Below are 23,251 nucleotides of genomic sequence, written 5' to 3'. Positions count from 1 at the left end.
GGGTGTTTAGTAACTAATCTGTGCTTCAGTCTAACAATATAAGGAAAAAATATCGTAAACATGAATTTAACCTAAAGAAAACTAATTCGAAATTGCGTGGTACCAAAAATTCATAAGCATCAAGTTATGCTGACATATGGTCGCATATAGTATTGCGCTTTGCAATCATATGCATCCGAGATCAATATTTACTTTAAAATTTGGTCTTTATGCATTTTTGGTACCGCGCTATTTGAAATTAGTGTTTTCAATGCACTAAATTTTGTACTACCTAGATAAATGAGAGGGCTGAATTAGAAAATGTCTTATGCAAAAAAATTTCCCATCTTCACTATTATTTTGTTTTATTCTGAATGCTTCAAGTCCTTGTGCGACAACCTTGTTTATAGCTTAATATCACACGAGTGACACATTAACTAATACTTACCATTATTTTTTATTGTTTTTTTTTTACACATAAGTCACCACTTATCAAGGCCAGGGGGCCACTCGAGGATACGGGTTAATATTTTAATATTTCAAAACAGCCGGTGAATTTTAGGAGTTGTGATTTTATTCTTGTAGTTACATATATTATTCTACAAATGTTGTTTAATAACAAATTTTAATAATGAGTTGTTATCGTTTTCTTGCTTACATATAAAAATACAACTGTATTACATGAATTATCCTTCTTTGATTTAGCGCATGTGTATTTACAGCGTAACTGTCATGTTTAAACCTGATTGCATCTTATTCGACGAATTTTCCTGTCTTCTGCGCGTAGATGATTCCACATGATAAAACGGCTCCCAGGAAAGTAATAGCGAAATCAAAGTAGAAAACCACGGAGAACTGCTGTGTCGCCTCAGAGACAAATCCTGGAATGATAAACATTAGATTAGTAAACAGCAGTAATTTGATACTTAAATTTTGAAATATCAGAAGGAAACCATTTTAAGCCTGTTTCATAATTGATTGGTACTATTTTATGAATTTCCAATAATATCTTTCAGAAGAATTTTAAAAGAATTTTAAAACAGATAAAAATAGAAGAAATAAATATAGTTTTCTTGCATTAGTTCAAACCTAGTCAAAAATAAAATAAAGTAGTCGACGATATATAAAAATAATCCAAAGTAACACCTAAATGTGCTTCTTTCATATCCATCTACTTCAACAAACTATGAGTAGATGAGTTCACAGATGATCAACAGTACGAAAGTTGTTTCAGAAATTCCATGGTTGTAATGAGAGCATTGCATATAAATGAGATTAAAGACAGCCATTCATTCTTGATAATGGGCACTTGAAAGAAATTATTGAACAAAATTCAGAGAAATATGCACAGCGCTTCATGTAAGTAATTAAAATATGTGTGACCATCTGAAGTAGATAGTTGCGATGTCTAGACATTGTGTTCGAAGATATTGTCAAAATAATGTCAGATACAAAATATCTTAATGTTACATAACGATTTCTCTTTGTCTAGGTTGTCTCGAGCAGAGAAACATGATATGGAAGGCTATTCAAAAAGGGAAAACTAATAAGACTAACTTCGATGTCATATGGCTCAATTTGGCTAATGCATATGGGTCTGTGCCTCATCAAATGATTCGATTATCACTTCAGATACACCACACCTCAAAGGGAATATGAAAACTGTTTGCAACGTATTTTGATGGATTTCACATGCAGTTTACCACAAATGACACCACCACAAACTAGATGAGACTTGAGGTATGTACAGCGTTACCAATACATTTTTTTTTAAATTGATTAAGATAATTCTCAAACCAGTAGAAAGCAATGCAAAATCTATTACATTAAAAAAAACTTGGGTAGATGGTATGATAACACATCGAAAGACCTCAAACGGGTTAAAGTGACTATCAAAACGATAAGTCTAAAAGCGATCAGGCAATGTTCACTGCAAGGTAAATACAAGGTATGGTGTCTTCAATACAAGCTTATCCTAATGTTGATATGGCCTCTTCTAGTGTATGAAGTAAGCACAGTCGAGGCAATAGAAGCAGAAATCAATCGATATTCGAGAAAATGGCTGAGTTTGTCTCTAGGATTATCAAACTTTGTTCTATATAACAATCAAGTCAAACCAAAATTACAACTTAAGTCTATTGCAGAAGAGTACAAAGCTGTAAAATAAAAGATCGTTGAGATCTGATCATTCAGGAAATAAGGAAAAAGGCTCGTAAAAGGTGTTCGACTATGAATGAACTGAGAAGAAATTATGCAAAGATCCATTAGGTAGAATGGCATTTGGCGCCGTTGAAGCTGAGCTCAATTACAACGTGATTTCGTCAATGACTCACTTCGTGAAATGGAAGAAGGGGGACGATTCAATCTGCAATTTGTGCAAAGAAAATCCCTAGACTATTGAACATGTTCTTATTTCCTGCAGAATGGCCGTTGCTAATGGCCGATGTATGTGGTGGAACAATAGGGTACTAAAGAAACTGACCAGAACAATCAGCAGTCACAAGAAGCCCGAAACAGCTAACATCAGCCACAAATTTTGCTGAGGAAGGAAAAATGTGGCTCGAGTATTCCGCCAAAATATTCTTGGCTTCGATGACGAGTGGATAATCGCCACGGATCTTCCTAGCTGACACAATAATTACCTCAAAGTTATAAGAGAAAAGGGGCAACAACCAGACATTGTTCTATCGTCAAAAACAAGCACAAGACTCGTTTTGATTGAATTGTCAATACCTTATGAAACGACATCAATATAAGATAGAGAAATATGATCTAAAAAAGAGAGCTGACCCACAAGGGTCATATTATAACCATCCGAACTGTTGGGGTTGAGACAACGGGTCTCTTTGCAGGCCATCTGTCTCAAATCTTGTCTAGCTTCGTATTAAAGGCCGAAAAAGAGTTGCAACCAGTAAATACTTCATAGAAATAACCGAAAAATTTGCAATGTAGATCTTGGCTAAAAGGAATATCACATGGTGATATAGTAGCAAGTGTTTTCAGTGTACTTATTTCTGTAAGAAAAGTTATATGTATAGTCATTTATTTCATTATATATATATATATATTATTTATTTCCTTTTTCAGTTATTTAGTTTATATTTATTTAATTAATTATCTGTTTATTTGTTTACTTTATTTAGTTTTTTATTTGTTTATTTTACTTCTTTCTTTTCTATACGAGCGTGTCTTAAGTCGAGGAATATGTGAGACGGTGTCGTTAACCTTTAAACGACACGCGAAACGCTTAATCATTGATGGAAGCGAGAGAAACTCATTATTAAACGTCTAGTTTTATTGTATTAAACGGTTCATTTAAATGCAATTCAATCAATGGGACCTCACATAATGAAGAGACTGTTACATAGAAAAAGTCATCGAAAGGAAGCCCCTGAAACAGTGCGTATTCTTTCCAGATGACCCAACATTATTTGGAGGTAGGCATGGAGAACTCCACAGATAAGGAAAAACACTAATTTACAAGTGAAATAACTAACACGAAGAAGGCCATGAATGGGGCCGCATTCTCTTCTGATGGCTCGACATTAAGTGGAAACCTAAAAAGAATACTTCACAACAGCTGGAAAACATGATTACATATTAGCCAACAAGATAAGGTGTTTCTTTCAAGACAATATCTTCTATTGTCTACTAACTTCGTAGCGAGTCCCTGCTTCTGTTCCAGTATCAAATTTAATTCTAAGTATAAAGAGCCAAATAATTTTTCTTTTTATTTGCCCACCATTCTGTCTTTCTCTATATATTCCGCATAAATTCCATTTTCTGTTTTGTCTGAAACAAATTATTTCTCCAAACGTTTTTGTCAATAGTCGCATTTCCCCAACAACCTGAATATATAACGCAACACGTAATTCTAAAAGGAAGCTATGTGTACAGCTCTTTTAATCTAGTGGTAGGCTAAGATATATTTTCAAATTCATAATGAAAAAACTGGAATCGATCGCAATATTTTATGCAAACAATAATGGATAATAAACAAAACATGCATACCTTTTATTGTGGGATATAGAAAATATAGAATTCCAATTAAACCTGATAAAATGCTGTAAGCGGCCGTCATGTTACATGTTCCAAGAATTGCTGAAATCAGTACAATCCGCAGTGATACCCCAAAGTCTGAAAGATGACAAATGGATTTTTCACTATGAGTAAAATAGCAAAAGATACGCTTGCCAGCATTAATCTGGCGATTTTAATTCTTAGGTTAACGTAAACATGCACACATGAAAGCGAGTATGTACTCTAATGTCACCTCGACCTGCTGTGGCTGCAAGCGGATGTGATTTCACATAGATCAAAGAGAGGTAAGTCAGTTCATTGGGAGACTTGGAATCCGATATTACATGTAAAGAAATATAAATTTAGTGGCTACAGCCCCAGATGTCCAAAACCTGGAACTTCCTTCCTTGTTCGCTGAATGGAAAGCGACGTCAACAGCTTAATAAATAGTCTTTTTTTAATATTCGAAAATATTTTTTTCTTTGTTTTCTGTAAACTTTTTATTCTGGGTGACTCAGCCTCATGGGAACCGAGTACACAGGTTAGGATTTAATTGTTCTGTTGTTTTGCGCTTTGTATCGATAACGAACATGTATTTTATTACGAGATATTTGACTTCTATACATACATACACACACACACACACACACAGCAACCACACACTAACCACATACAGCAGCCAAATAGCATAAAGGTTAGAAACGCTCGAGTTTCAATCCTGGCTTTAGGTAGTTGCTAGTCTAGCTGCACTGAAGAGCTATGATACTGTTACAAGAAAAAGAAACATCACGAAACAGTATAAATGTCTTCTCTCCCTCATCACCATCGTATATCTTGCATTACATGTACTCGTTCCATGTCTCCGCCATTTCTCGATATATGATCTCCACTATGAACACTATTATACAACAATGCAGCGAAACTAGAATGATAAGTTCCCTATCTTGGGTTGATCATATTGGGGGAAAAGAAACAAACTATCGCTAGTGTATGGCTTTATGCCCTTTTATGCTACTGTTTTGCCTGTTTCAGAAATGATTAACGATAGATTAATAAACAGTAGTAAATAATTTGATACTTAGATTTTCAAATATCGAGTTCAAACAATAATAATATGAAATTTAGCCATCTATCTATAAATCTATAAAATTGAACGTGTCTGTGTGTCTGTCTGTGTGTCTGTGTACATTTACCTACGCAATAACTCTGTGAATTTTAAGTCTACAGACTCGAAATTGGATATACAGAGTACTGAGATTTGGGAAAATCTTTGTGATCGGTTTTCGGCTAGAAATTTTGCTGTTAAGGGATCAAAGTTCAACGATTTGACCTTTGAGCACTCTACCAAACTCCTCCGACAATTTTGGATTTTAACACTTGAAATTTTAGATATAGGTTCCTTGGACATGGATCTAACTTAATAATTTGGTTTAAACCCAAAACACTAAATGTTAAGAGGTCAGATTAAGGATTAAAGTTTTTTTAAAATAATTGACCTCTGTGGTCTCTACCAAATTATTCAGACAATTTCTGACCAAAACATTTGAAATTTGACATAAATGCTTTTGACAGGGTATGGCATGAAGGTCTTCTCAGGAAAATCAGAGCATACGGCATCACTGGAAGAATACTTAACATAATTAAATCCTTCTTAGATTAGAGAAAAATCCAGGTTGCCCTCGATGGTCGTACATCTAAACAATATGATATAAATGCGGGAGTGCCTCAGAGGTTTATCCTTGGACCTCTATTATTCCTAATATTCATAAATTACCTCCCTGACAAAATTGTCTGTGAGATGGGTATATATGCTGATGACACCACGCCCTATAATAGACACAACAGGAAAACAAATAAACTCATATCTAAAGAAATGGCAAAAACTCATATCTAAAGAAATGGCAAAAACACTAGGGGATAACCTCGGATCTGTAGTGCAATGGGGACAAAAATGGATGGTTACATTCAATGCTGCCAAGACTAAACTTGTTTCCTTCAATAATTACAAGAAGCATCCTCTAATACCAATAGAAATGGCCAATTACACTTTATCTGAAAGTACATCTTTTAAACTCCTTGGCCTAACGTTCACAGGAAATAGGAGTTGGAAAACTTACATTGAGAGTATTGCCAGGACCGCTGTGAAAAAGGTAGGTTCTCTCTACCGTGCTAGAAAGATACTAACGCTCGAAAGTATCCTGTATCTCTATAAGGCCACCATTCGCCCATGTATGGAGTATTGTTGCCATATTTGGGCTGGTGCATCTGCTACTAGTCTCTCACTCCTAGACAAGGTTCAAAAGAGAGTCGCCAACCTGATAGGTCCTGAACTGTCACCTAAGCTTCAGCCTCTGTCCCATCGACGAAATGTTGCATCCCTCTGCCTGTTCTACAAGTACTTTAACGGTGAATGCTCCGATGAACTGCAAGCACTTGTACCCCCTCGACGTAAATACCCCTAACAAACCCGACAAGCAGCAAATCCCACCCCTTCACAGTTGAGATCCCTAGATGTAAAAGAGCCTTCTACTCCAGTAGTTTATTCACCACAACCGCTAGACTTTGGAATTCCCTTCCGGGTTCCTGCTTCCCCAACTGTACTGACATGCAGAAGTTCAAGTATAACGTGAACCGACATCTTGCTTCCCAACTCCCCACATAGTACCCCTGTAGCTTATGTCACTGATAGTACATCAAAATGGCAATGTGCCTTGTTTGGGGTGAAAATGTAATAAAAAAATGTATGAGAGTGGATCATAATACCTAGACATTTCGAAGCTTTATCATTCTCGTCAGAAGACGAGCAGGAAAATGGGTTACAGATATAGGGAAATGAGACATCTACCTTATGCTACATTAAAAAATGTTAGATAAAGATGGAAATAAACATGAAAATAAACACAAGGAACAAAATAAGAATAAAAAACATAAAATTAAAAATATAAACATGGAGTGAAGATGGATGAAGAATTGAAAGTGTGCTATAGCAGAAATAAAGGGAAAGATACGAAGATAAGGTGATATGGTTAACGAAGAGATCACAATATAGGCGTGTAAATAAATATATAAATAAAAAATAAACAAATAAAATAATAGTGATAATAATAAAATATAAATAAAGAATTTAGAAAAACCAAGTGATTGCATAACCTTATATCATGAGTCCAATAAATGCATATGCAGATCCGGAAAGAAAGGCACTTGGAAGACAATATCTATTCATAAGTTAGGTTCAGTTTTATGTTGATAATAATGCTTCTTTAAGATATAAATTGAAATTTAGTTAAAGAAAACTTTCAGTGTAAAGGTGGAATATTGTTTCAAGTTCACCCGAGATTATGAAAATTCTCAGACTTTCGCACAAATATACTACCATTGCCATCAGGAACAACGAAAAGTCTTTCTGATAGATTAACTTCATAGCACTGGTATCATTTCGTTTTTTTTTTTTTTTAATATTACTATTGTGTGTAGTTGTTGTTTACATATTGAAGTCCAAAATCAAAATGCGTAAATTGTTTTTTTTTTTTTACAAGGGGATCACCACTTATCAAGGCCCGAAAGCCACTCGAGGATAAGGGTCATTGGGTTTACAGTAATCATTGGGGTACAGCGTAGTAATCATAAGTAGTGTGAATTTGTTTACATTGGATTTGAAGACGACCATGTTTTAGTCAGCTGGAAAGAGTTCCAAAGGCAAGCTGTTTGGGAAAGAAGCTTAGTTCATGGAATCCACGTTTAGATCTAGGCACAGATAGAGAGTGCGGAAAATTGTCGATAGTTGCTGTAGCTAGATTAGTGTTTTTGTGAAAGTTTGGCAAGGGGGGCACAGATAGAAGCTCAGTCGAGCACTTGCCATGAAAATAACAATAGAGCAGAGACAGGTTCGCAACGTCTCTTCTGTGGGAAATAGGTTGCAGGGAAGAGAAAAGGGCACCACACATTAGGTTTCTAAACCGGTTTTGATCTTTGTTAAGGCAAGATAGGATGCTCCGAGCAGCTCCTGCCTAGATGTGGCAACAGTATTCATCTTTGAACGTACTTGTTTTTTTTACAGGTAGAGAATTGCAATGACAGTGAGATATCTACTGGAGCATTACAATGATCTAACCGTTTTTCCGACGACCTTGGCAATAGATTTGATGTATGTGCTCCATTTCAGATCGGGAGTGAAGGTTAGACCAAGAAGCTTGTCAAAGCATGGTGCTTCCCAAGACGAGAGTCATTCATTTCAATTGGGGCCAGATGAGGGTCAGAGCGTTGATGGTGGAAATAAAAAAGCTTGATTTTAGATGCATTAAAATTAGCCTGTCACAACTTTCCTCATTACATCACGTGATCAAGATCAGAAGAGAGAAAATCAGAGAGGCCTTCGTCATTACCGGCCTTTGAACTGTTGTTGTAGATGGTATTGTTGATTGCATAAATATCTGCGAATGATTTAAGAATGTGATTTCTTGAGACTTTTCATGTTGCAATATAGAGATATGGGGAAGAATTCCGTAGAGTTGTTTGAGCAAAGCAGAAAGGGGAAAAAGGAGAAAAAGAAACGGAAATTACTTTTGTAGGCCATGAAAAAATGAAGCCGCAACATTAACCAATAATATGGCATCGATAGGACGGCATCCTTAGAGTTTAATCCAAGGTTCGGGTCCCTGACTTTCAGGCGATTACAGTCAGCCCAAGTAAAACACTTACCTCCACCACCCTTATTAATGACATGGCCACAAGGATAAAAAATAGGAAACAAAAAGTAAAAAATATCTTAAGTGACTGCTCTGGAGAAAGACTGCCAACCTAGTATAAGCCTTTTTCTTCCTCCCTTGTCAGAAACTCATTTTAAGGGAGGACTGACCTATTTCCTTATTACATCATTTCCTATTCACAAACATCAATGTCAGCAGTTACTGCAAGACTTATAACACATAAGCAGTGTTTGTCGTTGTTATAATCCATTTTGCCGTTAATATGCGTCAATAGTAACTGTTATTATATTGATATGCTTTGAACGTTAAGGGTTTATAATGGCTGTAAGACAATTTAAAGAATTATTTCTTGAATTTTTAACCAATAATATGGCATCAAAAGGCCCAGCAGAAGCTACTGTATGATCCAGAACCCATTTAACAAATGGCAATACAGCAGCCACAGTACTTTGCGCCTGCTGATAGGACTGTGATTAAAAAATAGTACAAACCTGACCTTGTACAACGTTCCATCCGTTTCAAAGAAACGGATAAAAAATAGCCGCTTCTGCTATTTATGGACTGGTGGTCACGTGAGGTTAATGAGAGTTGGGAGAAATATGCAAATGAGATGCAATCGGTTTTCAAATAAAAAGCATTTGTGTCAGAGAGAAAGAGAGAAGGGGCGTGTCTCTTTGGCAGAAGTAAGTTCTGGTAGATCTGCGCTGGGGTTTGATACTGGGAATTGTGAGAAGGAGAGCATAACGGTTGGGAATTCTTTCTTTGGACTTTACTTTCTAATAATACCAGCATATTTAACTGCAATCCTGATTGAGAAATTGAGCATATTTATAAAACTGACTTTATTGAAATATTTAGGTATAAAACATTGGTTTATTTATAAAGAAAACATTCAAAATGCCTTATTCTTCATCTATTAAAGAGAAAAATGTTAAAAATGAAACCGCGTTTTCGTGATAGTTTGAATTTTTGATAGATACAAGATAATGTATAGCAATCCACCGAGGCATTATCGCTTACTTACGCCTAATGTACTTCACTATTTCTACTGCTTAGTTAAAAAAAAGTTACTGAATTATTTCTTGAATTAAAATTCTAATTGGAAAAAATAGTTTTTGCATTATTTAGAAGTTAGCAAAGCTGCAAATGATAACAGGATATATACCTAGAATTATCTACCCTTTCCAGAGAGGCCTAAATTTATTGCTATCCAGACTTAAGTTTAACAATAAGATTAATTACGGTTGTGTATTTTTATTATTTTTTCATTCATATCAAATATGACTTTCCTTCCAGTGTTTGTACATTGATGCAATTATTTATCCCCTTCCCTGCCTTTACATAATGCCAACATTACTTTTCTGTCAATGCATGTGTAAAGAAACAATTATTCGCCGTACTACCTTCACTAAAATAATTTCCACCTTTATATAAGTACGTTGCTATGAGGATATTTTTTGTAGTTAAAGAGTAATACAAACCTTTAGATGTTCATTTTTATTTATGAATTAAATACAGAAGATTGCAACTAATATTTATAGCTAAGAAAATATTTAAATAAATATTTTTATATAGTGTTCAGAGGCGGGCTAAAAAGTTTTTTGGGTTCTTAGATTTTCCCGAGAACGTTTGTGAATAAATCCCACTTGTATTTTTAATATGATCCATTTGAAATATATTTATTCAAATAAATACTAAATACATTAAATTGGAAGGTATTTTTCCTAAGTTTGCCCTTGGCTGGATGAGAATTGTGTTTGACAACGTATGAATAAGTGTTCTAGTATAAATTTTAGCGCAAATAATTCGGTGTATGTCGAGATGATCTTGTGTGTGGAAAAAATGAACTTGAGTGTATTTTGAACAAACTGTCACACATGGAAGAGTTTACAAGTAGGATCAGTGGAGGGAAAGCCTGGGAGCGATATGCGATGTGACGTCACGTGAAACGAGAGTCAAGGAAACCGATTAGATTTTGAAAAGACTGGCTTGACAGCCTTAAGCAAACGGTCACAAAACAGTGAGAATCGTACGCGGCAAAGGGCGCTGATTTCCTTATCAATCTGTCTATTTGTCTATCTAACTAATAGTTACTTAGGTTAATATAAATGTCATCCTCTTAAACACACAAGTGTAAATTTTACTTGCAATTAGCCATTTTCTTTTCAATAAATCTCCATTTCTAAAATCTGCCTCATTTTATTTCTTCTTCTATAACTCAGGGAAGATGTATAGATATCCTAACCACAGGGACGACACGATCCGGAGAACGAATAAACAAATAATCAGTACGACTATAATGAGAAAGAGAAAACACAACATATATTCGACGACGATGAAAAAAATAAAGGCTCTATGTAGTAATTACTTATATATTTTCCGCTTCACTGTTCAATGTAAAAAAAAAATTGGCTGAGCCTGTTAATACTTACGATAACCGACGGACGTCAAAACCGCACATAAAGCAAGTGTTTCGAAGCTTTGACAAAAGGGAACCAATATTGAACTCAATGACATACTAGACATAGCTGCCATCAGAAGATAACTTGTTGGGATGTGTATAATGTCAGCCAGGAATCCAACCAAAAGTACACTTACAATGCCAATAGCACCATAGATTGCCATAATTTGTGCACTTTCTTCTCGACTCAATCCTACACTCACAACGTAAACAGGGAGGTATATCTGCACTGAATTTCCAACTAAAGTAACAAAGAAAAAAGGACTATCAATTGAAACAATAAATGTATATTATTTTGTTACAGTTTATGTACATAATATCTTGAATACCAATACGTACGCATATGCAACTTTTGTTTGTATAATTCTATTAATTGCAACATCTATACAGTGATCTAGTGTGTGTAATTGTGTTTCATAATATATTTCGCGGTAAGACCTCTTTATCAAATCTTAATAATAATTATCTTTATAAATATACTATAAGAAAATCTGTCCAATGATGAGTACATTTATTTCTTCGAACAGAATAATTTGCACCATTCCGATATAGAAATTAAAACAAAACTATAATGGTATCTTATGTCTAAAATCCTTATTCTATCAAAAAAAAAACAACTATAATATACCTCTATTAATGTAAAGTTGCACTATCTTTTACAGATCAATTCTGAAGTGAACGTAGTGTAGTATCTGTTATCTTGTTAAGAGATCATCCTCCCAGATATTATTACCTCATTTATGTGGTAGTGTAATAAATATTCGTTCATCATTTAACCATTCGCACAGGCATGGCATCTTCCCATAGAATATCTCTCCAGCATTGCGTTCTCCTCTTTTTGAGTTGAGTAATGTAATATCTGTGTTCATGATATCATCCTCCCGGATATTACCTCATCCTTCTAGGGGTAGCATAGTATCTGTTTTGTTCTCAATAAATCATCCTGCCAGGCATTAAATCACCCTTTGTAGATAGTGTGGTATATGTTATTTTGTCATGAGACAAAACTATCACACATTACCTTCTCATATGGGTGAGAGTAGCGTATACCAACAAGAAATTTACACAACTGGTTGTTCATTAGCAAACTCAAGACTTACATTTTATATACTAGCAAAAATATCAGTACAGGGAGAGGGGGAAAAAAGCATAATAATATGTTCATGTACAGGGTGAATTAGAAGTAACTAAGTAGTGAAAATATTTTAGATGAAACAATAAAATACATTGATATTTAATAAATAATGCATGATTAAATGTAAATTAACGGTCACTTTTGCTTTGCATCATCCTGTACACAGTAATGTCTCTGTGAAGACTTTCAATTTTAAACTATATTCTCATGTCAAGCCCTAAAACTTTTTATACAAACATTTTTACTGTTTTCCGGTGATTAAGATATCAGGTCGGTGTAAAAGTTTTTTTTACCGATTTATAATTATATCTTGAAAATAAAAAAAAAACAAGTGTAAATAACAATAACAGCGTTTACTTTCTATAACTTGATTTCCATTGTAAAAGTATTGAGGTTAAATATGAATCTAACACACGTTTTATCTCCTCTCGAATTACCGGTGATATGTGACTTGGTTATCTTTTCTTTAAATACGTGTAGGTGGGTACTTTAAAATGAAATTAAGGTATTGAATGTTTCTTAAATATTTTGACGTCATTAGGAATTCAGTTTTATTACGGCCATCGAGATATAGAAGGCCTGTTAACTGAAAAATACCTGCAGGCAATGTAGGTAAGATTTGCAAAACTATTACTCTCGATACTATATGAGGGCCGTTTTAAAAAGAGATTTAAAACATGTTACAAAAGAAAATAAATGGAACCCAATTTGATTAATAATGAAACTGAACTTTATTCAATATAAAATATAAATAGTATCTATGTAAAATTACGTAATTTTAAAATAATATGCAATTTAATACTGATAAAACTGAATTATGAATTTAGGGAACAAACAATTAAAGAAACATATTAAACACAAACATTTATTGGTGTTCGGGGGAAGATCACAGTGTAGCATCTGTTCTGATGCTACACTTTACCTTTTCTGTCCTCGGTTGGTGGAGGAGAAATCTTATTTGGCCCTTATTTGGAAGCTGAATTTTCCCCACAAGATTGTATGTTGAAATATTTAAATAACTATTACTTTAACTACAGAAATTATATTTAAAGTTTTTGTTTTCTATTCGTCTATGTCCATTTTCTCCATGTTTTTCGTCAAAATATGTAGCATATTTTCATCACTTACATGGTTAGGAACCCTATACTCCGCTATAGTCTTCATTTTCATATAAGTGCAGAATACATGAATACGAAACTGAAGTTCACATAACTACTAAAAGACAATCATATCATAATGTGAATATTGGTTAAAAACTAAGAAAATATAGTAAACATCTACGATATTAAATCAGGATGATGGTTATTTTGGGAGGGGTCGTCATTATTATTATTATTATTATTATTATCATTATCATTATCATTATTATTATTTTTATTATCATCATTATTATCATCATTATTATCATTATTATTATTATTATTATTATTATTATTATTATTATTATTATTATTATGATTTCACTCATTAAGAGTTGTCTCGCATACCATCATCAGTGGTGTTCCCTGGAGACCAAGTGACAACAAGTCTCCCCAGATTTCCAGTGTTCTCCACCTCTTGACCACTTGTGCAGATGATTGTATGTTATCGCAACAGTCGTTTCTCATTGATTTCTCGTTGGCATCGACCATTGGTGTTTCCTGGAGTTTGGGTGAAAAATGCCTCCACAAGGTTCCAGATTTGAACTGCACACTTCCAGTGGAGATCTGGTTAATACTTTCCCACCTCGGTCTTTCCATCCTCCCTGACCCTTCACAACTAGTTGGTGTGGCGCCAGTCGATGTCATCTACACCAGTTTGTTTATTATTATTATTATTATTATTATTATTATTATTATTATTATTATTATTATTATTATTATTGTGCTTGTGCAGTGTACGATAGAAATAAAAGTTAAAAAACAACTTGACTTACTATATTTTGTTGAATTAAAATCATCCCAATATGCAATTATAATAATTATCCAAATAGAGAATGGTTCTTTTTCTTTAGAAGAAAATGCATGGACGTTTAGACTACCTTTATAAAATTACCACAGCCATATTTTTATGCCTATTAGCATGACCATGTGGTTGAACACAGGAAACTTTAGGTACCCTTTACCTACATGTCGATTGGGCAACGACGTCACGCTGTCATGTTTACTGGCCTCCTTCTCTCTCGATAGCCGTGGTTTTATGCCCCGGCCAAGCGAGTAACTACTTGTTTGCTTGTTTGTTTTTTCTAAGCTTCTTGAATTGCAGGTGCCGTTACTAGATTTTCACTATCTATGGATGGAGTGAGTAAATGTTTTTCAAAAGTGCCAAGCAAATGCTTATGATGATTGCGATGTGTTTTTGTTGGTTTTCTGTCAGTTGTTTTTATGTTTGGTAGATGCACAATCTCAAAATAACATCGATAGAAGAATAAGAACATCGACAAAATCTGAATTAATAGAGCAGATTTATACGAAACTGTAAATAAAGAAGACGTTCATCCATATTTTTCCTCTATAAAAAGGAGTCATTTTCCGCCATGATGATGCTCTCTTTATCTGAATCCATCTATCCATCATTTAACAGTGGGATATAAAGGACGATCCTATTTTTATAGTTTGCATTGTATAATTTTGGATGGGCAGTTTTTCTTTTCAAAAGAAGATACTTGATGGCTACCCGATACCCATTTTTTATTTTCTAGAAATGCACGAGTTCATTCAGTCAAACAAGCAGGAGTGCTGGGCTAATTCTTAGGGAGTTAAACAAGTGGACTTGCTAGATTTTTACAAGATTTGGAGCATAAGAACATCAAGGTTTGAATTAATAGAGCGGATTTATAGAAATGCATTTTTTTTTTTTACTTCAACCAGCTGTAGACATGAAACAAAAATTGTTAAAACCTACAAATTTGGTACTTGAGCGTACAGATAGTGTCAGAATATGATGACAATTATTTTGTGTGTGTACAAAATTATTATTATTATAAGCCGTCATTATTCATTCACAAATATTACTGTTTACATAATACAGAACCATGGTTCACAATTAGCATATCCTGTTTCATCATAAATAACGAGTCAATTCTTCTACTAAATAAAAAGACATTATTATTGATGGAATATGCATACTAATGAGATAAAGATTACTATCTATTACTAGTTAAGAAACAGTTAAGTAATTACTTACCAGAATGTGTTGTGTAAATGGCCAACAATAAGTAAAAGTATTTATTTTTAAAAATTGTTCCATTGCAGTAACTAGATTTTCGGTTGTAAAACTCACTCGGAATTATCTCTGAAGTAATTGATTGTCTCGCTTGCAATGTTTTAGGCAACGGCTCGATATCTTCACTGATGCGTCGATTGGAGTCATCCTAAAAATAATATATATTTTTTTTTTAATTCATAAAATCAGGGAGAAAAAAATTAAGTGAAACATAAATACATTTGGAAGTAGTGTTCTAAAAATTCAAACAAAGTCGATGGCGGCCCTTCCATATCGGGATTCATTCAGTAAAAGACTAAAAGTTTGGGTCAGAATTAGATTATTCGGATCTTCATCAATTAATTTAAGAACAGTAGTCCAATGATATTTTCTTACAGTGCATTATTAAACATCTAGCAAATAAACCATTGAGTATATAATTTAGTTTGCTGAGAATAACATGACTATAACAACTGAAAGATGAAAAAGGTTAACTCGCAGAAGTCGGTTTTCATCAAACGAAAATGGAATCATGTATTTTCTGGTGCGAAAATCTTCTCGTTCTACCCTATATATATATATATATATATATATATATATATATATATATATATATATATATATATATAAATGATTGCCATATATATTTTATAAATTATTATATATATATATATATATATATATATATATAATGTAAAATGATTGCTATACACAATGAGTAGATGTTCTGCACTCTGTCAAGACATGAAAGGGTATTTTTGGAGCTCCACCCCAGATGTGGCAGGAGTACTCCCTCTTAGAACATATTTGATTTTTGTACAGGTAGAGGATCGCGGCAAGAGTGAGATACCCCCTGGAGTGGTGTAAGTATTTCATTTCAGATTCAGAGTAAAAATGAGTCCCAGAAGTTTGTCAAAACAAGGTGCTTCATCAAGGCAAGAGATGTTCATTTCAATTGGGGTAAACTGGGGATATAAGCGTTTGGTGAACAGATAGCAGTTTGATTTTGGATGTATTAAATCTGACTAGCCATTTATTACCCACATTGCAGTACACGTTTAAGGTCAGAGGAGAGAGAATTAGAAAACTTCTGATCTTTGTCGTGTTGCCATAGATGGTAGTATTGTCTGTATAGATGTCGACAAATTATCGAAGAATATGGTTTGTGAGGTCCTTGATAAAGATACGCAAGAGACTTGGGCCCAATGTGGATCCTTGGGGCATGCCAGCATTGATACTGTGACCTACATATTTCTGACCATTAACGACCACTTTAATAGACCTATCAGAGCGAGAGGATTTAGTGCTTCAGAGGACTTTTCCAGCTATTCCGTAGCTAGAGATTTTATGAAGTAAACCTTTATATCAGACCCTCATCAATTGCCTTAGATATGCTAAGAGCTATCGCTCTAGAAATGAAACATTCATCAATAAATTCACTGATTCTGTGTGATATCACAATTAGCACATCAGCTGTTGATCTCACAGAGCGTAAACCATATTGCATGTCACTGAAAAGGTAATTTTTGTTGAGATGATTGACAACTTCTCCATTTATCATAGAGTTGCAGTAGCAATTCATGTTATGAATTTAGCTGTAAAATTTCCATATCTTAAAAATATTGATTTTTTTTCTTCTATAAATGAAAATATAACAAACAAACAAATAAGGAAAGAACGAAACATTATTTTGATAGAGCTTAATATATAGTGTCAAATTGCTGCATATAAGAGCCCTTAGATAAAAATGACGGTCGCAATTTCTGACTCAAAGCTTTGGCTGTGATTTGTCGATGTCTTAATTGAAAACCATATACAGTTTGTGATGCTTCCGTTGTTCACTTGACTGCCCGTTCCACGCCCTGAGAATCTGAGGGCAAATTTGGCAAGTCAAGCTTGTTCCCATTAAATAATGATTTTCGAAGTTCAGAATCAGAAAAATCTTCCGTCTTTGATTGTTCAAAAATACCACATAATGTCAAATGTATTAATTGTGTCCAATGAGTTGTATTAAAATTAATATTTGGTATTCTTTTTAACCGTTTCTTGGTTGATTTCCCATTCCTGAAAGAATATAAAAATTAATTGAATATTAAAAACTTCATTGTGTACTGTTTTAATAATTATGGATAATTATTAGATAAAATCTTTAAAATGTTTGGAATAAATAATTGAGTCATTGATAAATTGAGTCATTGATAAATGAATAAATGTTTACTTACCTAATGGCAAAAAAATTTTTTAAGCTTCTTCTCTTACTTCAACTTCTTCAGATTCGACCATTGAATATAGAAGGTTTTCAGGTAGTAAACAAAATGCATTACCTTATATGTTTTTAATGCAATCTGCTGGATTTCATGAGGCTGCTCCTTAATCCCCTGGATCATATTAAAAATGTGCAATTGCTGATTGTGGAATTTTTTTTTTTTAATTTCAAACCAACAAATGGCATACATATTCTTTTAAATTACATTTTCACCCCAAACAAGGCACATTGCCACTTTGATGTAGGGGGGCTACTATCAATGACATAATCTACAGAGGTACTATGTGGGGAGTGTGGCCGTAAGATGTCGATTCACGTTACACTTTAACTTCTGCGTGTCAGTACAGTTGGGGAAGCAGGAACCTGGAAGGGAATTCTAAAGTCTAGTGGTTCTTGGGAAGAAACTACTGGAGTAGAAGGCTCTCTTACATCTAGGGATCTCTACTGTGAAGTGATGGGATGTACCTGCTTGTCTGGTTTGTTGGGGGTATTTACGTCGAGGGGGTACAAGTGCTTGCAGTTCGTCGGAACATTCACCGTTAAAGTACTTGTAGAACAGGCAGAGGGATGCTACATTTCGTCGATGGGGCAGAGGCTGAAGCTTAGATGACAGTTCAGGACCTATCAGGTTAGCGACTCTCTTTTGAACCTTGTCTAGGAGTGAGAAACTATTAGCAGATGCACCAGCCCAAATGTGACAACAATACTCCATACATGGGCGAATGGTGGCCTTATAGAGATATAGGATACTTTCGGGCATTAGTAGCTTTCCAGCACGGTAGAGAGAACCTACCTTCTTCGCAGCGGTCCTGGCAATGCTCTCACACATTTACAATAAAATTCATTAACCTCTGGAGTTTTGTTGTGAGCCTTTATGGGTATGCACCACGAGCCCATAAACACATGAGTCTGATGGCTAAAGTTAGCCATCTTGCCTGGTTTAAAGGACCAATTTTCCACGGAGCATATCTAGAGTCAACCTTACCTCTATAAATACCTACTGTGTATTCATACAGTAATCTTTGGTCACAACTGAGATCATTTATTTCATCAATTTTCAATATTGAATCATAGTGGAAAATGATATTTGTGGGTAAATCATGACAATCACGTGAGCATAATTTCCACAGGGGCCCGCTGAATGTTGTAGGGCGTTTTCCATAATCATCCATGTTTTTTAAAAGAGCCCTGAAAGGTAGTTCATTATGGTGCAAAGAGCAACGAATTGTATGAAGATTTCTTTTTAATTTTTTCTAAAATTGCAACAATTCCACCTTCACAACCTTTCTGGGCATTAGTGTTGTCAACAAGGATAGCCTTGATAGTCTTTTCACTGTTGAATTCATGCAAAACATCCATCACTTGCTCTGCATGAAAAACACCTATTGCACCACTGTTAGGAAGAACTCTGTGTTTCAGATATTTACTTTCATACGTTGTCTCTATTGCAAAAGTTAAATGATGTTCTGGTCCTTTAGGTTTTTTCATAGATTTCTGTCCATTTTCCTCCACAATTTCCTTATAAAACAATGTATCCTTATCCATTCTCCCATCAACTCCAATGCATATCAGATTTTCCACACTTTCATTATGTTTTTTTGGGGGGTGCAGTTGTTTTCACTTTAGTTTTTGTCCTATCCACTTTACTTTTAGCAATAAGAATATTGCTTATATAAATATTGGCTATAAGAAGTCCCATAGCCTGCAAATCCAAGACCAAGGCATTGGCAAGGCTGGCTCAGAGATTTGAAGATATGCCCCCCTTGACTTTCGGCCCTATTTTGCTCCTCTGATCCTTTAGGTATATACGGTCCTCAACTGGTACCTGAAAAATCATATTTTACTGATATTAAAATACATCTAAAGAGATTAATATAAAAATTTGTGTGTATAAAAATATGAAAATTGGTTTGGATATAAGGTATCTCACAAAAACGTTGGGAAAAATAGAAAATAACCTACCTTTTGTTGAAAAGGACAGGTGCAAATACTCTGCTCAATCTCGTAATTTTCTTTATTGCATATTATATGAGGGTCGTCACAACTTAAAATTGGCAGATTGCAAGAACAGGATGAAATATCAAATAGTGAATCCAGTTTTTATATCCAGAATTTCTTTTGGGAAGCGGAGAGAGATTTTCGATTCATTTGTTTGGCCTTCTGGAAACATAGTATAGTGATCTTTTTTTAAAATAGTCATTTCACATAAAAGAGGTAAACATGGATTAACCGCTTTCCAAATATTCATGACTTCCTTTGTTATTAATTTGGAAATAGCAAATTTTGAAAGGTGAAGATAAGTATTTATTAAATAGTAACTATATTGAATAAGTTGTCGGTAAACTGGAGGCTCCGATTTATTTAATGATGTTGGTAGAACGGAAAAGTTCATTACATTTTTACTGCGAGTTCAAATTGTAGATTTTCGGAACATCTTGAATAAAATATCTGAAAAAAAAATACACTCAGATATTAAATTACACAAATAAATTTTAAATAAATTTGATTTAAAAATTTGGTGCCTATGTTACCGTGCGATTTTTTAAAATCGTATTTTCAAGTTAAATTCGATGTTAAAATAGTTTTCTAAATAATAATATTATTATTTCAGCATGGTAGCATAAGTACAAACATTTTTTTAAATAAATTTGATAAAATTTGAAATAAATACAAAAAGTTAAAGTACTGTTTACTTACCTTAAAGAGAAATCTGAGTTCGGCTCGTAATTTTTTTTTTTAATGAATAAACACTATCCTTTTAAAATAGAAACAAATCAGAATAATTATATACGTATTTTTTATATTTAAGTCTATTTTAATGAAAAATTTGAGCGATATATAAAGAGAAAATTAGGTGCAGAGATAATTCAACAGTTTATTAAAAATGTAAACAGTAAACATAAAAACACACGGGCTTTGTAATTTCAACCAGTGATTCCGTATAATTACCCAACAAATAAAACCTCCATATATATATATATATATATATATATATATATATATATATATATATATATATATATATATATATATATATATATATATATATATATGTATATATATATATGTATATATATATATATTAAATCAAATATTATAACATTTTAATTCCTTTTTATTTTTAATATTTTCGTTTAATCTCTAAAAACACGGAATAATAAACTTAAAAATATTTATTATTATAATGTATTCTCTTTTTTTTGTTTGTTAATACTCGGATTTTATTTAAGCGATATGTACCCGGAGTGACGCGATACGGTAATAAAAATACGAATTTATTTGGTATTTAAGTTCGTATGCTCAACCAAATACAAAATTTTCAAGAAAAATATTTCTTGTGGTAACTTTTGACATTATTTTGCAACTTTCTTCAAATGCCATTTTGTACAGTTCCAAAATCGACCTACCTTAATATATATATATATATATATATATATATATATATATATATATATATATATATATATATATATCACTCCAATATCACTATATATATATATATATATATATATATATATATATATATATATATATATATATATCACTCCAATATCACTATATATATATATATATATATATATATATATATATATCACTCCAACACGGTAGTGTTTGAATATATGGCTATAGGCAGTTGAGCCATTTAGAACTGCTTTTAAGCTTCACCGCTCACTCATTTTTCGACCAAATTTCAAACAATTATTACAGTTTCTAGATCACCTTCTCAGCTATATTATGAAATAAATTTACAATTTTCGTTCAGTAAAACAAAAGTTATGATGAATTTATTGTTGTTCAAAATCGTAAAAATTCGTAAGGAGGTGAGCGACGTTTTTTATACTTTTTTCCATAGCAATCACGTCGGTTCAGCGACTAGTGTTGCTACTAATTCACCGCTATCGTGAAAAAAGACGTAACAAGTGAAACAGAAATGAAAGCAGACGAGTACCATACATTGTTTTACATATGTGTATGTTTATGGGGGCGAAAATAAAACTTAAATTTAACAAAGAATAAATAAATTTACTGGAAGTCTGGAAAAATCATAGATTACAATAAAAAAGTGCGAGAATGCAAAGTAATATGGTTAAGCTTAAACATGGAAAAGAACAGGACAATATATTCTATTAAAAATATAATGAAATCATAACTTAAAATATTGCAGCATTAAGAATTTTTTTAAATTTAATTTAACATTATATAATCAATTGTTAATGCTGCAATATTTTAAGTTACAAATTTAATATATGTTTTACTAGAATATATTGTCTTTTTCTTTTCAATGTTTAAGCTTAACCATATTTCTTTTCATGCTCGCATTTTTCTATTGTAATATGTAATCTAGGCTTCAACATTTTTCTATTGTAATATGTCATCTAGGCTTCAACCTCTGTCCCATCGACGAGATGTTGCATCCCTCTGCCTGTTCTACAAATACTTTAATGGTGAATGCTCTGACGAACTGCAAACACTTGTACCTCCCCGACGTAACTACCCCCGACAAACCCGACAAGCTACTAAGTCTCATCCCTTTACAGTGGAGATCCCTAGGTGCAAGAAAGCCTTTTACTCCAATAGTTTCTTCCCCAGAACTGCGGGTCTTTGGAACTCCCTTCCGGGATTCTGCTTTCCCAACTGCAATGATATGCAGAAGTCCAAGTGTAATGTTAACAAACATCTTTCTACTCTTCTCCCTTCATAATGACCCCGCTAATTAAGTCTCTAATAGTAGCCCCCTGCTTCAAAGTGGCACTGTGCCTTGTTTGGGGTGAAAATTGAATAAAAAAAAATTATTGTTTCATGTAAATACGCATATAATTTAACACGAAATATGAACGTCCATGTTTTATTCCAACAGGAAATAATCAGGCTAAATTTAGACTGATCATTTCTCTGTGAAAAACATGGATGCATTTGCGTAACTAACTTACTATACATATATTTTCATACTATAAAAACATATAAAGTCAAATGCTTAGATTTTAATAGCATTCTAATAAGACAAATATATTTGGTGAATATTTTAAAGATGTTTATTGTTTATATGTATTTATATATGTATTTTTATGGAAGATATAAATGTTAGTGTTATTTGGATAATGATGCAAACATGTTGATTATTTTTATTTGACTTGTAATTGGTTTCTTCTTGGGATTTGTGCTAAAGATGAAAAACTTTTATTAATAGAAATTTATTAGTTTAGAAATTATATTTGTTCCAAAGATAATACGCCTTACAATACAGAATCGTTTTCTTCTCCCATATTATTAGTACGTTCTGTACTATCCTAACACTAATATAAAACTTCCAAGAGGGCTGCATCTTTGGGTTGCTAATTAAATTTCTATTTTCAAACCAAGAATGTGAATAATCAGATTTCATCGTTCAGGAGAATTCGCAAAAATACCAATCGTAACTTATCTATACCCGCTGTGAAAGATTGAGATAGTGATGTAATCCTAAAACATGAAATAAAAATAGGAATCATTAGCTGTTTACT

General features: G+C 33.3%; 2 protein-coding genes across 4 annotated transcripts in view; one reads left to right on the top strand and one right to left on the bottom strand.

Annotated features, from left to right (window-relative positions):
• Positions 1 to 531: 531 nt before the first annotated feature.
• LOC145277994 (monocarboxylate transporter 9-like) overlaps positions 532 to 23,251 on the bottom strand; it is a 66,359-nt gene continuing 43,639 nt past the window's right edge. For all 3 annotated transcript variants that reach the window (XM_080130147.1, XM_080130150.1, XM_080130149.1), the window contains 4 exons: positions 15,467 to 15,653; positions 11,138 to 11,407; positions 3,991 to 4,116; positions 532 to 860 (listed from right to left, as the gene is read on the bottom strand). In XM_080130147.1, coding sequence (XP_079986273.1) covers positions 733 to 860; positions 3,991 to 4,116; positions 11,138 to 11,407; positions 15,467 to 15,653 — 711 coding nt within the window. In that variant the 3' untranslated portion in view covers positions 532 to 732. The remainder of the gene's footprint in view (positions 861 to 3,990; positions 4,117 to 11,137; positions 11,408 to 15,466; positions 15,654 to 23,251) is intronic.
• The window catches only part of LOC145277992 (monocarboxylate transporter 9-like), a 166,338-nt gene continuing 144,547 nt past the window's right edge, over positions 1,461 to 23,251 (top strand). Inside the window, exon 1 of the mRNA XM_080130136.1 lies at positions 1,461 to 1,719. The gene's annotated coding sequence lies outside the window, so the exon portion shown is untranslated. The remainder of the gene's footprint in view (positions 1,720 to 23,251) is intronic.

The sequence above is a fragment of the Euprymna scolopes genome, chromosome 6, assembly GCF_053919585.1.
Source record: "Euprymna scolopes isolate OS-2025 chromosome 6, ASM5391958v1, whole genome shotgun sequence".
Classification (NCBI taxonomy): domain Eukaryota; kingdom Metazoa; phylum Mollusca; class Cephalopoda; order Sepiida; family Sepiolidae; genus Euprymna; species Euprymna scolopes.
The sequence above is the reverse complement of the archived record's forward strand: the minus strand, read 5'-3'. Positions and strand labels throughout refer to the sequence as shown.